Source organism: Plasmodium vinckei (assembly GCF_900681995.1).
Source record: "Plasmodium vinckei vinckei genome assembly, chromosome: PVVCY_10".
Taxonomy (NCBI): domain Eukaryota; phylum Apicomplexa; class Aconoidasida; order Haemosporida; family Plasmodiidae; genus Plasmodium; species Plasmodium vinckei.
In genome coordinates this window covers 549,795-566,322 of record NC_051302.1, presented here as the reverse complement: position 1 = coordinate 566,322, position 16,528 = coordinate 549,795, and the positions used below count along the sequence as shown (strand labels likewise).

Here is a 16,528-nt window from a genome sequence, read left to right as displayed (position 1 = left end):
TTAAAAATATCAATACAAAGAACCGCAATAAAGATGAGATAATAATTTGGGTTTAAAAAAAAGCAATGATAAAGACATGGTAATATTAGGTAGGGTTATGTCGAAAAACAAATGAATATGTTAAAAGGAAGCCCAAACACTTTTATGGTATTCCATTTTAAACTTGCTAAACATTTTTTTGATTAATTTTTTTCACAAATTATATATTCCGATTTATTCTAGATATTGAATACTTTTTATTAACTCAACGAATTATCATAGGGGAAGTTATCATAAAATGTATATGTTAATTAATTTCACATAAAAAAAATGAATTAAATTGAAAAATGGCATATTTATCCAACATAATAAAATGAATATAAAAAATCAAGCTAATTACTAAACAGGAAAATAAGGCCATTAAAAATCGTAAAGCTTGAACAAGTTAAATTTACATTAGATACAAAAAAAAATTCATCATAATACTATGTATATACACAAAACATATATATGTATATATACAAATATGCATATGTGTACCCCTTTGATATTTTGATAAATACACTTTATAATACAACAATAAAAAATATTATGTTTCAAAAAAATTAATTTTCTATGAATATAGGATTCGAATTCAAAAACGGAAAATTGGACATAACAAAATAAAATATAAATGAAATAAATAAATTGAGAAATGAGGTTTTTTTCCTACATATATTGTTTTAAAATGAATTTAAAATTAATACATGAATAAATCTGTTGGAAACGTATTTGAATTTGATAGTAAAAACGAATTAGTTATCACTAAAAAGCGGAGAAACGAGAATAAATATTGAATTTTTATTTTCATTTTATGAATGCTGTAAATATTATACTACGCCTTCGAATTTATTCTATAAATGGCTTATCTTTACTCTACACTTATATAGGAAACAAGAGACGAGGAATGGAATTTTTATCGTCTCGTAAAACTATGGTTAAATAGCATCATTATTTTCATGCCCATTATAACTTACTAAGCTTATAGAGTCTATTAATTTTGTATATTTATTTTTAAGGTATTTTTTAAATTGTTTGTCTAGCCATTCATAGAATTCTGAATTTGTGGCTCGAATTTCTGAATACATAATATTATAATTTTTACAAGCCTTGACAATATTTGCATACATATTTTTTACAATTTTTTTTATGAAAAAGGTAATCATCTTAATTGGGATGTATTTAAATTCATTTTCACAATGCACAAACAATTCAAGAATGGTAGATTTTCCATCGTTTAATGGATATATTAAAAAGCACAAATCTGCAGATCTTTGTCTTTCTGATTTAGAAGGTGGCTGTGGCAAATTAAAGGAAAAAAATGTTACTTCTTTTTTGTTTTTTCTGAATCTGACAGGAATTTCTGTAACTTTTAATATTTCACCATTTTTATTTATGTTTAATTTTTTGCATAAGTCATCATAAAATGAAATATCTGCGTCTAATTCTGGGGGAGCTTTAGAACATAGTATTATACATCCGAGTTCTTCCAAGGAATTCGCTCCTAAACAAAAAAAATGATATTATGAATATGAGTATATATATTTATATGAATTTTATGTATATACATTTTGGAATAATGGTCTTACCTAAGTAATACGTTAAAGAATGTTTTTTTCCTATTACAGGATATTCGTATAACTGTGAAATAATAGCACTGGAATTTGAAAGCGAATGAATTTTCGTTGCTCCTGATAAAAAAGGAGCCCAATTGGTACTTAATTCCATTTCATTTAATATGGATAATATTGTGGTAACGTCATATGGCAGTTTTCCTCTAATGTGGATCGATATATTACTTTCACTATCAACTCTATGCCATAAATCTAAATATTTATCGTTATCTTTTATCCATCCTTCTTTATTTTGTTTAACTTTTTTAAAATTTTTAAATTTTCGTGAATATTTCTGTATTATATTAACCATATTTCGATTACCTTTTTTACTACCTGCTTCTTTTTCTTGAACTGAATCCTGTTTATTTATTGAAAATTTTCTACTATTCATAATGCTTGTTGCATTATAATATTGATGATAATGTGTATCTATAATAATACTGTTATTTTTTTTATTATCGTGATTATCCTGTGTTTTGCTATCATTTAAGCCAAATGCATTATTACCATAAATATTATTATAATTGCCATCATATTCATTTTCCTCATTAATTTGAGATAATTTTTCATTAACACTATTATTTTGTTTATTTACATCATTTGAACAGTCCACACTTTTTAGAATATCATTTACTGTTTTATCTTTATTACTACCTGAAAAGTTAATGTTAGATGCATGCTCACAATTTTCATCTCCATGAGTATTTATGGATGAATCGCATAATAAACCATCAAAGTCTGAGTTAGCAAAAGATTGTACAGATTGTTTTGCAACTGTCGAAATTATGTTATTATCAGGAATATCCATATTAATATTTTCATTATGACTATTTGCTATACAACCAGTAGATAAATTGTATATAGGATCAATCGAAAAATAATAAGAATAATCATTCAATACTGTATGAATTTCATTTAATTGGAAAAATTTTAAAAAATGGTAAAGGATATTAACTTTTAATTTGTTGATATTATATTTAGTATTTTGATCTGTACAATTTTGTTCATAATATTCTGTTAGTTTTGCAACCATATCTTCATCGTTAATTTTTTTAAAATAGTTTATATAATATTCTACATATTTTTTTACATGATCAATTAATTTCTGTGCTCTAAAAAGTTTTTCATCAAAAATATCGTCATCAACCTTTTTAGAAAAATGTTCGAGTTGTAAAAGTACTATATCCTTATCAATTGAAATAGCACTACCTTGTTCCAAGGATCCTTTATTTGGGCAATTTAAAGGTTGAGAAAAGGCCCAAGCTAAAAGGCTATTTTTTTTGGAACTTAATCTTTCAATTTCGTTCATGTTATTTTGATTCAAATTATCGTCACATATTTTGTTATTTGCACACACATTTTTTTTTGTTATACTCAATTCCTTTTCGCTTATATTATTATTTGATCCACTGTGCGAAATAGACATATATTTGGAAATTTCATTAGATTTTTCATAACATTTAATTGCATTATCATAAAAACTAGTTATATTCATAAAACCTGATAAATAATTATTGCAATTTACATTATTTATTTCATCGCTTGAAGTATTGCCTTGTTCTTCGCCATAAATACTATGTTCCTCCTTTCTATCGTAAATATTTTCCAATGAGCCATCACTATCATTTCTTTCGAGGCTGTGACTTAATCTAGTAGAGCCTTCATTATTGTATTCATCATGTTTTAATTTGTCTTTTGAACAAAGTAGATGATTATCAAGTGTGCAAAAATGACATGGATTAACAACAAATTCGGAAATTTCGACGTTATCAGATTCGAAATTACATGGCATTTGAGAACAGTTAAAGTAATTACAAAAGTTTGAGCATTTTTGATTCCCATTACAAAACATTTTTTTATTTTCAAGCATCTTGCCGCTGGAAAGTAGGCTCTGTATATTCATTTTTTCAATTTTATTATCACCATCCTCATTATTTACCAAATCGACATTTTTATTATATTCATTACAAGTTATATCCATTTTTTATGAAAAAATACTACATATTTTTAATATTTAATTTGCACTAATACTAGTACAATGATGTTTTATGATTTTTCTCTTTTTTATTTTTTTTTTTTTTAATTTGTTTATTTATGTACGTTTTTATTTTTTTATAAATATATCCACCCTTTTTTTACATAAAAAAAATTATTACTAACTTTTAGCTTTCCTTTTTTTACAACATTTTATGGTTTCATTTTTTTTCAAAAAATAATTATTTATGGCAATATCACACTGAAGTCTTAATTTTAGATTTGTTCTATGCTATGATGTTGCATATTATTTAGTTTAATTCCGATATTATACACATATATATTTTTTTTTAAATAATTAATTAAGCGTCACCTAATATTAAAAGAAACTAAGAATGAAATGATTTGGAAATTTTCCAATTTTATAATTTTTAATTTATTTTTATAATTTGAGATCGGTTCATTAATTTTTTTTTATTAATAACTTTGATTTTGTTAAGAAACCCATTCATTATTTTTTAATCCGATAAAAATACTTTTATCATTTTTTTAACAGCATTTTATGTTGTTTCTCGTTCTATGTGCTTATTTATGTAATGTGCAATATATATATGGATATTTGTGTGAATATTTATAAGTTTAATTTTTCACAACCTCATGTTGGAATTATTTTTTATGTGTAATACATTACAACCCTTATTTAACACATGCGCCCATATTTTTCATAAAAGCATATTGGTTAATCGTTGCATTGTAAATTTTGTTAATATTTTCCACCATTATTAATAAAAATAAGAAAAATATTATCTTTTTTGAAAAGGTAATTTATTTTATATATTATAAGGAGACGAAAGAAATTAATTTGTAATTTTTTTTTTTCATGTTTTCTACTTTTTTCTTTTTTTTTCCATTTTCCCAAAAAATAAACATGAAAATATTGAATAATAACAATTTTATTTATAATAGCAATTTGAATATTTAATATAAACTTATACACTTTACGTTGGAAAGAAGATTTACACACACACGCGCATGCACACACACATAAATATATATAATGAATAGTTATGGAACTTTGTAATTATTGCATTATTCAAAATATAATATATACGTATATAATAATTTTCATTTTTATCTTCTATAACTCTCATGAAATTACTAAAAATTTCACCTTGCATAAAAAAGGTTTTTATATGAAAGCTTTACACCACTATTTAGGTAGATCGATGTTGTATATACTTATATATATATATTACTATTGTGTAACCAAAAATGAATGAAAGTATCATAATTTATAAACATTAAATACTATAATTTTTTTAAAGGGTCCCAATTATTACGAAAGTTCTAATAAAATAACGTATATGCATATAAAATGCCATTAAAACTAAAAAAAAAGAAACAAAAAATATAAATCAATAATAAGTGTGTTTATATAGAGAGGAAATCATTTGGTTAATTATTATATATTCTTAATATATAAATTTTGGGGTTGGATGAAGTGAAATTTTCTTTTTTGTTTCAATGTAAAATAGTTTTCAGAATGAAATTATAATTATATCTTTACATATACACCATTTATATAACATGCACATAAATATAAATGTATGTATTCCTTTCCTTAATGCTTAATAACTATAGACACTTTATACTAATATGTATCGAAAGTTGAACAATGCTCCATTTTGTTTTGTTGCATTATTTTATATTAAAGCAATAGAACATTTCCTATCACAATGATCCTAAATATTTACATTTTTACAAGTACATTTAAAAGTTAAATATAAATTACAAAGAAAGTTTTATTAAATAATAATCAAATAAAAAACAATAAGCGATTTAAGTTATACACATTGCTTAGCATTCGTAACAATTTTCATAGTTTTATGCAATCGAAAAATGTGCATCAAGTTAAAAAAAAATAAAATAATAAAGAACATAAAAAACAAATGTCGGAAAAATTAATATAATATTTTAATTATTATTAATCCGTAGATTTTTGTACAAAAGGAACACCAGATATATCCCAGGGTCCTTCTAGTACCCTAAAAATATTAATCCATAAAAAGTATTAAAATGAAACGGAAAAATAATAATAGACATGCATATACAAACATATTCATGCATTTATATATGAAACAACTTCAGTTGTTTCAACCAATGTTAGTTTGTTTTTATTTTATCATTTTTCTTACGTTTTTGAATTATGTTTGTTTACAAAAAGGGCAGGGATAACAAATAGCATGAAAGCGTGCCTAAAGAAAAAAAATAAATTGGATATTATTATCAAAATATATTGGAAACTTATGATATGTTTTGAAGTTGGCATATAAAAAGTGTTTATATATGCTAGTGTGGGTACTGAATATTACAGTTCATTATATTTAATCATTAAATGTGTGTGATATATATATATATATATTTAAATAAATGAGAAAAAAAAACAAAGACATATAATATGTGAATAAAACACCTATAAGAATAAATTATTTAAAGGTATTAACATATTGCATATAGAGCTTACCCAAATAAATTAACATAGAATAGGGGAACTGATATGCATCTTATGCATATGGATAGAATTATAAAAATAATTGGGAATAAGACATAGTTATAATAATTAATATTCTTTAGCTGCTTAAAGGAGTGAAAAATATAAAAATATAAGTGTAATTTGATTCCATAATTATAATTTATGTTTTTTCTTATTATAATTCTATTATTAATTTATTTTCTAAATTTGTACTCTTTTCAATTACTCACAACTATTGTCTGGACTATGAATGGTGTATAGAAAAAGAGTCTGAGCACATAAAATTTAAAACAAAATATAATCTTTAATTTTTCTATATATTTTTTAAAATTGTCATAATGCATACAATATATATGTGCATTATTAGCTTAATGTATTTGGATGAAATTTACATTGAGGAACAAAGTAGAAAGGAAAAAACCTAAATTAAAAATTTTAAAAATACAATATTCTATTAATAAAATAATATGATATGTAAGCATGAAATAGCGATGTATATAATATGAAAATTCTACCTGGGTTATTGATGGTAAGCGAGATCCTAAAATTACACTTTCGACAACAATACAACTTAAGGAAGTTGAATCAAATATATCTATATTTTCATTTTTCCTAAGATTTGGAATAAAAAAGAGAAGATATTTAAATAAGTAATAAAAATATGTATATAACACACTTAAATAAAAACGTCTTATAATATTTCTTAAAGATTATGTAACCAGTTAAAATATGTAATATAAGAAAATCCTTACTCATACATGAAACCATATTTATGAAACATAAAGTGGATTGGTAGGAGTACTATAAAATTTACATAAAAACATATATATATGCGTGTGTATGTGTATATTTTATATATCTATCATATTAATCATTTGTAAAACAATCACAATATCTATTGGAATAATATAATGGTTTTTACTGCATAAAGATACAAGGTAAACAGTGTCATCGCTATGTGTTTGTGTTAAACTAATCATGACCGGGGACAATATCTTTTAAAATGATAAGGATAAAATATATATAATATGAGTTTATTCGTACATACATATTAATACTTACACAATATTAATGTATAAAATATAAGGATGTAGGTATTGCAAAAGCATTATATATGCATACTCACCCATATAATTCCAATAATGATTGTAGTGTCTAATATATTTTTAAAGGTATCTATAAAAATAATGGAATATATTTTTGTTTTTTAGCAAATAAATAATTAAGACTCGCGGTATTATTGTGTTATGGTTGTGTCGTTTTCCCTTTTTGAGGGGTACCATTAAGAGATTTATGGACTTCATAAACTAATACTTCCTTTAATATTATAATTATTATATTAATTGTGTATATAAATCTATTATGCAAAAAAATTAAAAGTTTCATTATTAGATTGTATCATTTTACTGTCTATATGCACTGAATTTGTTTGAAAAAATTATACCTATCTGATATAATGTTATTATTTATGGAATAATAGGATAGTAGGTGAAAAAGTACAATCATAATTTGATGATTTATGCATAACATGCTATGCACAATATCTGAATATTTGTATTTTGTTCGAGCTAATAAAAAAACGATAAAAGAATAGAAATACTAAATAAGGGGTTATTAATATAATATTCATACATGTATAAATCTCATAATTCAAAATGCGTTGTTTATTATTATTTTCGTTGCCTATTATTTGATTTTTTAGTGTCTTATTTACAATTTGTTAGAAGATGACTTAGGAAATCCTTATGTACATAATTGTCTTCATAGTCCTGGTCTTCATATAATATTTTCCTCCATTTTTTTAATTTCTTCCAAAAAAATAAAAAGCATTCACACACATATATATATCATATACTAGATGGATAAGCACGAGGCTATTCACTGGAGGAAATAATATGTTTTACTGTTGATTTATTGTGCTTTTTTAAATGGTTTTCCTTACTTTTTCTTTTTTATTTGGTTGATTTAAACAAGAAGAGTTATTTGCATCCTCTGTTTTAGAACTTTTATTCATTTTATATTTCATTCATAAATTACATAAACCGGTTTTATATAATATAGTTGTATTCCATATAATTAGCATTATAGTAATATACGTATATTAGGTATATTAGATATCAAATCTCGAATTTTTGAAAATGTGTTAAAAGCTTAGCGGAAAGTTAATATAAAATTAACATTTAATTAAGTTGGATAATAAATATTTAGTGAGAAAAAAAATAAATAAAATAACATTTTTTTATTTCACATAAATATACATATATATGAACAGAAATATTGTGTGAATTATTCGTTTTTATTATATACACTTGAAAATAGAAAAAAGTATTATTATATATATGCTGTATATGTGTATTCCAATTATTACCCTTGTTACATATATATTATTGAATTTTTATTATGTTTGTAATTATGTTAGCCCTCTTGGACTTATTTTCACACAATTTTATCCTTTGTGTGTGTTAAAAGTTATATAAAATTTAAAACAATAAATATGAGGAAAATATTAATGAAGATTTGCCATCATTTTGGAATAGTTCATTCATATTAAAAAATAAGAAAGTATGAAATTAGTCATTCTAGGTTATTATCCCATTCTCTTTTTGTTTAATGCTATACAGATTTATTGTATAAGTATATAGATACAAGTGTGTATACGTACATATCTTATATATATGATTATACCTTCATAAATATAAAAAAACCGACTATGAGAAAAGTAGTGACAATAGGTTTGGGTGTTCCTTTAATTTTTCCCCCTTTTTTCCATTTGTAACAATATATATCCCAATTATTTTGAAACAACCATAGTATGCATTTTATTCTTTAATTGGAATGAAATTAAAAAATAAAACGCAAGCCACTTAAAAAATTGTTTTATAAATATAAGTAATGGTATAAACACACACACACACATAATATATATAATATTGATTTTATGATATATATATTTTTATCTGTTTACAACGTATTTTAAATAAATTCATATTCTCAAAATGTTTCCATAATATAATATTATAGGTCTTTATAGACATTTTAAAAAACAATATTTTAAAAAAAAATTTGTATTTTTATGATATATTATAAAATCATGCCCATAAAATAAAAATAATGAAAAGCTTAATAAAATATAAAATGCTCTCTTATTTGTATTTTCCAATATTTTCTCTTTTCACTTTTAAAGCATATTATATTTCTTTCTTATATTTTTTGAAGATAAACTTTAATTATATAGAGCTATATTTTTATATTAAAAAGGCACATAAAGAATGCATTCCTGCTTATGAGAAAGACCTGATAAGAATGCTTAAAAAAACAGTTATACATTTTTAAAGATAAATGGCAAATTTAATTATAAGTAATATAAAATAACACCTTTAATTATAAATATTATATATTAAGTATATAGTTAAATATCAAATACGTGTGTGAAAAAATAACACATTTATTTATTATTTTTCTTTTAATATTATACAATAAAAAGCGCGCGAAGGAGAAACAAAAAGAATATTATAATTATTCGGAGCATAAGATTTTGCAATAACTTCTTTTTATTCTCATATTTTAGATATAAGTCCAAATTTTTTTGTTTGGATAAAAAATGTTAATTATATGAAATTTTATTAAAATAAATAACTTGTTCAAATTTTCCCATTTTCTTTTATAAAAATACTAAAAGAAGTTCTAAACCCATCAAAATGTGTAATAAGCATATTGCATATTTTCTCTTTTTTTGAATTAGATGGATGCTCAATTATTTTTATTTTAAAGCATTGCTCTTTTAATACTTTAAAGGATGAAGCGTAGAAATATTCCTTTAAAAAATCATTACAATAATAACATATATCATATTTTGTAAAATAGATACACATATAAATGCATATGCATGTGTGTATGTGAAAATTTAGCTTTAAAGCATCATTTGATGTACTAACCGTAAGTATATTTAAAATATCAACGGCAATCCGAAGTGGAAATCACACTATAAATAACATTACAAAACTCAAAAAATACAAAATGATAATACGAAAGCGATCAATAAATGGCTCGATAGCCAGCAAAGAGAAACTAAACGAAAAGAAACTCCAAAATATTACAATTAAAAATTATGAAATAAATGAGGATAAGAAGAAAACATTTTTTGATTATTATTCTTGTATATATCCTTTTAATATGCCTATAAGTTTATATAAATATCCTCCTATATTTGGCCATTGCAGTTTAAGCAATTTTCAAGAAATCGGAGCAAAACGGCTAGCTCTGTTACAATTTTTCGATACGTATACAATTGGAGAAGAGAAAGATCACCATGATAGTAGTAACATTAGTGGTGACAGCTATAAAAAACTAGATAAAAATAATTCAATGGAGAATAAAACTAAGCAAATCAGACAAAAAATATATGAATATAAATTTGGCATTCAATCTATGAAAAACTATAGTAAAGAAGAAATGGAAAATATTATAATGACCGATTTATTATCTCATTATATATTAAGAATAGCATTTTCAAAAGATAAAGAAAAACAAAAATGGTTTTTAAAACAAGAATTAAAATTGTTTACATTTAGATTAAATGAACTAAAAAATATAAATGTTCTTAATCAAGATCATTTAGGTGAAAGCGAAAGAGGATTAATCTATTTATTAAAAAGGGAAAATTTAAATTATGATTTTATTCCAAAGCCTTCAGTGGCTTATATTGGTAATGCTACTACGGACAATAGTAATAATGATAAATGGAATAAATATACAGCGTTTATTCAAAATAGAGAGACTATAGAAAAATTATTTAAAGTTCCATTTTTCCCAGATGCATATTTTTTAGTTAAAGACCATAAAGTATGTGTTGAAAAAGGGATTGCATATGTCCCAGATATATATTTAGATGCAATATTAATTACTCAATTTAAAATAAACATTCAAGAATCTTTTAAATATTTAGAGCAAAATGAAAAATTACTTCTAGATGTACAAAATGATAGTAGAATATCATCCTTTTTGGCAGCATTACCAAAAGCTTATGTAGCAAAAGATTTTAGACAAAATTATGAGCATACAGAAGATACAAGGTTGATGCCCCAAAATTTGTATAACATATATAAACAATCCTTTCCTCCATGCATGCGTCGAATATTTGTTAATTATATAAAAGACAAGCATTTAAAACATTGGGGACGACAACAGTTATGGCTATTTCTTAAAGGAGCAGGAATGACACTCGACGAAAATATTCAAACTAATAGATCAATATGGATGCAACCAGATAAATTTGATAAAGAACATAGATATACTATACGTTATATGTATGGAAAAGAAGGAAAAAAAACAGATTTTACTCCATATAATTGTTCAAAAATAATTAATAATTTTCCTATTCCATCCAGTGGGGATACACATGGTTGCCCTTTTAAAAATTTTGATGAGCCCCATTTAAAAAGCCTCCTTTTTTTCTTTGGATTAAATGATGATCAAATTAAAGCTATAATGCCATATAAAAAAAATAACGAATATCAATTAGCTTGTGTTAAATTTTTTACGGAAACTCACCCAAACTCTCCTGGAGATGGGGTAGGAAATCACCCAAATTCCTTTTATGTCGAAAGCAGAAAGTAAGAAAAAAACAAAAAATATACCAATCTTTAATATTTTTTTAATTTAAATTCGTGGTCATATATATATATAATAGACAAAAAGGTACATACATTCCAATTTTTCTATTATTATAAACCTCTATTACTAATATTCATTTCCCCCTTTTTTTAGGTATTACAAATCAAAAATGGCGCATGTAACCAAAAAATAAAATTCCCAATATGTTTTACTTGGGGAAGTAGAAATATGCTAAGTTTCATAAATCGGGATATATTCAAAATTTCAAGTACAAAAACAGTCATTGCATTATAAGAGCATCATGTGTAAGCTTGTGCACACACATGATGACATGTATGAGCCATCTAAAGCTCGATTTTTTTTTCATGTCTCAATATATTAAAAAATGGTTTATAATTAAAACTTTTTTGTACAAAAAAAATACTATGAAATGACATTTTTTTATAAACAATATACTAAATTAATATAATTAGCATTATTTTTCAAAATTTAATGCGATTTAAAAAAAAACAAATTTAAATTAAAAAAAAATGAAAACGAATATAGTATAACATAATTTAATGTAATATTTCATATTATCCTTATTTTTCATCAACGATTGAAACAACATCACGTATAATTTTCTCGAGTACTTGAGTTTTGGATAAATCTATATTTTCTGTCATGATATTCTGTGGGTCGTTCAATTGATTATTCTCACTTTCTTCTTGAATCAAATTGTTGTTATCATTTTGATCAGTATTATCAATAGGAGTTTGATCGGTAGTCAATTGCTGAGGCTCAATGTGGTCTATTTGATCTGAATATTTTGCGTATATTTTTTGAGCTAAAAATTTGCATATTGAGAATATTTCTTTAGATGAAGTACTATTTTTATCTATGTCACAACATCCTATCCCTTGGTGGCAAGCATCAATGAGATTTTGATCAAAAGTAACATGGCCAGCATAATCTACATTCATATCAGAGCACATATTTTGAACAGTATAATTTGATACGAATATTGATTGAAACATATTTTCAATAACCCCTAAAATAGGAATATTAGTTTTTTTACAAAATTCAATTTCTTTTTTAACATCATATATTGACAAAATATGAGGAGTAGTAACAATTAAACAACCATCTAAATTATCCTTTAAATATGAACATATAGTTAAATGTTCATCACTTGTTCCAGGTGGCGTATCAATAATTAAAAAGTCTAAATTTTTCCAATATACATCACATAAGAATTGTTTAATTAATCCATTTTTTTTGGGGCCTCTCCATATTACTGGATCATCAAAATTAGGCAATAAATATCCAACAGACATAATAGATAAATTATTTTTGTAAATTGGGATCCAGCCATTTATACCATAATTTACATCACTATCAATTGTTTTTGTTAGAACAGGTATAGATGGGCCACATATGTCAATATCTAATAAACCAACATCATAATTTAAATGTGATAGTGCAAAAGCTAATTGGGATGCAATCGTCGATTTACCTACACCACCTTTCCCCGATAAAATAAGTATTTTATATTTAACGTTTTTTAAGTTTTCTTGAATTTCATTAAATATTTGATTTTTTTCATTTTCTTTTTGTTTTTTTAATTCTGGGTCATTGCAAATTTTTCTATTTGGGCAACCATCACATGCTTGGGACTTTCCAGCATTTTCACTATCTATACCTGGGCAATCATTGGGGATACTATCATCTTCAGATTGTTTTCTCTTGTAATTTTTTATAAATTTTGTTAATATTTTATCGGCATGTTGTTTTATAAATTCGTCTACAGTTTTTTTATTATTTAAATAATAATTTACTGCAAAACTTGCTAATGTCCCAATCAAAAAGGGGATAATACGACTGGTGTTTTTATTGCGTGAACTCATTTATGAATGGATATACAATCTTACATATTTAATGGCATATTACTTTATTTGAATATTAGTTTTATACGTAAAAAAATGTACAAACACGTTTTTTTAGCATGGGATGGTTATTTTATTCTTAAACAAAATAATATCTATGAATATTTATTCATAAATTGATAAGAAAACCAAATGAACTTATGAAAAAATTAAATAAATTAAATTTAATTATATTAATAATAAATAGTAAAAAAAACAAAACGATAATTCAAACAAATATATCAAATGCTTTCATCTTATTATATTTGTTTCAAAATATTAAAATTATCAAAAGCAAATACTCAAAAAGAATTAAACATTTTAACAACAATTTTTACTCAAACCCTATTATTAAAAAATTTTATTATCAATAATTTAATTTACGTCTTTACTGCGATAGTAGGCATTAGTTTTTTTCAAAAAAAAAATTGCAATGAAAAAAATACCACAAATTGTCGCCACCCAAAATGAACACCATTTCCTATATAACCATTTAGTAATTATCAGCATATATATTATATATATAATAAATAAAATATGTATAAACAATAGCAAATTTGCTTGTAAATGTTTTATATGGAATTATCTTTACATTGATAATTTATTTATAAAAATGGATAACTATAAAATTTAGTATAAGCATTTAGAAGAATAATTTATGGATTTTCGAAAATAAAACTCATAGTTGCATACCTTTGTATGAATATGCAAAATAGTGGCAGTAAAAAATTCTAGTTTAATTCAATTGCATTTACTTTTTATATGCAAAAAAAAATTAATACAATAACTTTCCTTGTAAGCTTAATTTTTCGAGGATACTTTCCCCATATTCCTCGTAATCTTGTTTACTTATATTATATTTATAATAATCAAAAAATTCTAAAAAATAGTGCGATCCAACATATATGGAATATTTTTGTAAAAGTTTCCTTTTCAGAGCATGAACATTAATTACTGTTTTATTGTAAAATTCTTTACTATTAATAAATTCGTATAACTCATTTTCTAGCCTTTGTCTAAATCCGGGTATAATACTCGAACCGCCTGTAAGATAAATATTATTAAATAACTCTTTTCTGAAATCTATAGGGCATTTTTGTATTGTATTATAAATAGCTAAAGGCAAAGTTGTTTGTGTAATAATTGGATTAAAATTAATGTCATATTTATGCAAATTATTATATGAGTCTGTTTTTAAATATTTATCTAAATAATATTGTGAAAAAAAAATTTCTGTTGAATTTACTGCGGATGCAAATATTTTGTTAAAATATAATTCATATGAATTTATAAAATAATTTTTAGGATTTTTATTATAAAGTATAGATAAATATTCAGCTTCATCTTTATTTTGAGGAGTAAACACTCTTTTTTCTTTTGCAATTTTTGCTATATTCATTGAGATTTCTTTTTGATGCATTTCATTTTTTTTCATTTCATCAAAAATTTGATTATCTATATCATACCCTCCTATGTAATATATGTTAGTTAAGTCAGGTAATGGAATTCCATTAATAACGGGTGTGCATGTCGTTTTTGTACTTCCAATATTTACAAGAAGAGATGTAAAATTAAAAATATCTAATTCTTTTAGTTTTATTAAGGATTCATTTGAATACTTTTCTTTTTCATTATTTTTTATATCATCTTTTGGGCCATTTTTTTGATTTTGTTCATTAGACATTTGTTTTCGTTTCTTATTATTATGGTTTTCATCGGAATCTAAATTGTATAAACTACTTTCAATCTGACTTTCCTCTCCTTCGTTATCTATATTATCCTTGTTTAATATTTCCTCATCTTGATTTTCATCATATATATCATTATTGTTACTATTGTCGTTATAGCATATAAAGTCACATTCTTTATTTGTTTCTTCTCTATAAATTTGTATTCCTGTTTTTATATTTTTTAATTCTTCTAATATAATTAAAGAAGTCACAAATGAAGGTTCTTTAAATGCAAGATTTTTCACCTGAAATGAATTAAATAAAATATCGCCAATAGTTGAAAAATCCTTCATATTATTTTTACTAGAAAGTGGGATAAATAAATCCTGATTTTTTAAATCCATTTTATATATATTACTAAAACAATGATAAATACACTCTTCTAAAATATCATAGTTTTTATATGGAGGGTACATATATCCTAATTCCCTCCATGTTTCGATTATTTCCATTTGAGGTAATCTTAAACTTTGTAATGTGTAATCATATTTATTTACTAACCCCACTTTAAAAGAATAATTGTTCAATGATAATAATAATATATTGCTTTTTATATCTAAATAATTATTTAGCTTTAATATATCACTACAAGTAGTATTTGAAAAACTACTAAAACTTATTCTACGATTTAATTTCTTCTTTTTTTCACTCGAAGATAAAGAATTCTCTAAATATATATATGGCTCTATAGGGTTATTTAATTTCCCATACAAGCTTTTTTCTATTGGGCTATATAATATGGGAATTTCATCCTTTTTATTGACATTCATTTTATTTTACATTTATTATACTGCCTTTTTTGGGGGGTTATGTATAAAGTGTCTAATAGGACATTCAGCATTAACACATATTCATATACATAAATATATTACGGATGAACGACTCGAAGTTCTATTCTTTCTTTAATGAAATTATTTTGTTATTCTATGCTTCTGAATATGCACACATTAGTTTTTTTATATATGATTACGTACAATTCATTTCGTAGGTATTTTTTTATAAATTATTTCTATATTTTACTAAGCTTATCACTTTTCATTCTTTTATTTTAATTATGGTACCTTTAATACATTATCTATTTTGATGTCTTTTTATTTTTTTATATTTTTTTTATTGAGAAGTATATGGTTTAAAATAATA

The 16,528-nt window shown here is 23.6% G+C and overlaps 5 protein-coding genes across 5 annotated transcripts; 1 reads left to right on the top strand and 4 right to left on the bottom strand.

Moving 5' to 3' along the window:
• Positions 1–956: 956 nt before the first annotated feature.
• Positions 957–3,615, bottom strand: PVVCY_1001400 (conserved Plasmodium protein, unknown function; the record flags this gene model as incomplete). The annotated part of the gene is made up of 2 exons (XM_008625593.2): positions 957–1,522; positions 1,608–3,615. The coding sequence occupies 2 exons, from the start codon at positions 3,613–3,615 to the stop codon at positions 957–959; spliced, it is 2,574 nt and encodes an 857-aa protein (XP_008623815.2).
• Positions 3,616–5,592: 1,977 nt separating this feature from the next.
• Positions 5,593–8,167, bottom strand: PVVCY_1001390 (phosphatidylinositol N-acetylglucosaminyltransferase, putative; the record flags this gene model as incomplete). Its single annotated transcript, XM_037634433.1, has 13 exons — positions 5,593–5,653; positions 5,804–5,863; positions 6,133–6,242; positions 6,372–6,411; positions 6,534–6,562; positions 6,657–6,753; positions 6,894–6,942; positions 7,064–7,136; positions 7,268–7,317; positions 7,422–7,498; positions 7,586–7,709; positions 7,856–7,949; positions 8,084–8,167. The coding sequence occupies 13 exons, from the start codon at positions 8,165–8,167 to the stop codon at positions 5,593–5,595; spliced, it is 948 nt and encodes a 315-aa protein (XP_037490531.1).
• A 1,991-nt stretch (positions 8,168–10,158) lies between these two features.
• Positions 10,159–11,947, top strand: PVVCY_1001380 (DNA primase large subunit, putative; the record flags this gene model as incomplete). Its single annotated transcript, XM_008625591.2, has 2 exons — positions 10,159–11,753; positions 11,908–11,947. The coding sequence occupies 2 exons, from the start codon at positions 10,159–10,161 to the stop codon at positions 11,945–11,947; spliced, it is 1,635 nt and encodes a 544-aa protein (XP_008623813.2).
• A 388-nt stretch (positions 11,948–12,335) lies between these two features.
• On the bottom strand, positions 12,336–13,640 carry PVVCY_1001370 (cytosolic Fe-S cluster assembly factor NBP35, putative; the record flags this gene model as incomplete). Its single annotated transcript, XM_008625590.1, has 1 exon — positions 12,336–13,640. The coding sequence occupies one exon, from the start codon at positions 13,638–13,640 to the stop codon at positions 12,336–12,338; it is 1,305 nt and encodes a 434-aa protein (XP_008623812.1).
• A 793-nt stretch (positions 13,641–14,433) lies between these two features.
• On the bottom strand, positions 14,434–16,158 carry PVVCY_1001360 (actin-like protein, putative; the record flags this gene model as incomplete). The annotated part of the gene is made up of 1 exon (XM_008625589.1): positions 14,434–16,158. The coding sequence occupies one exon, from the start codon at positions 16,156–16,158 to the stop codon at positions 14,434–14,436; it is 1,725 nt and encodes a 574-aa protein (XP_008623811.1).
• Between the last annotated feature and the right edge of the window lie 370 nt (positions 16,159–16,528).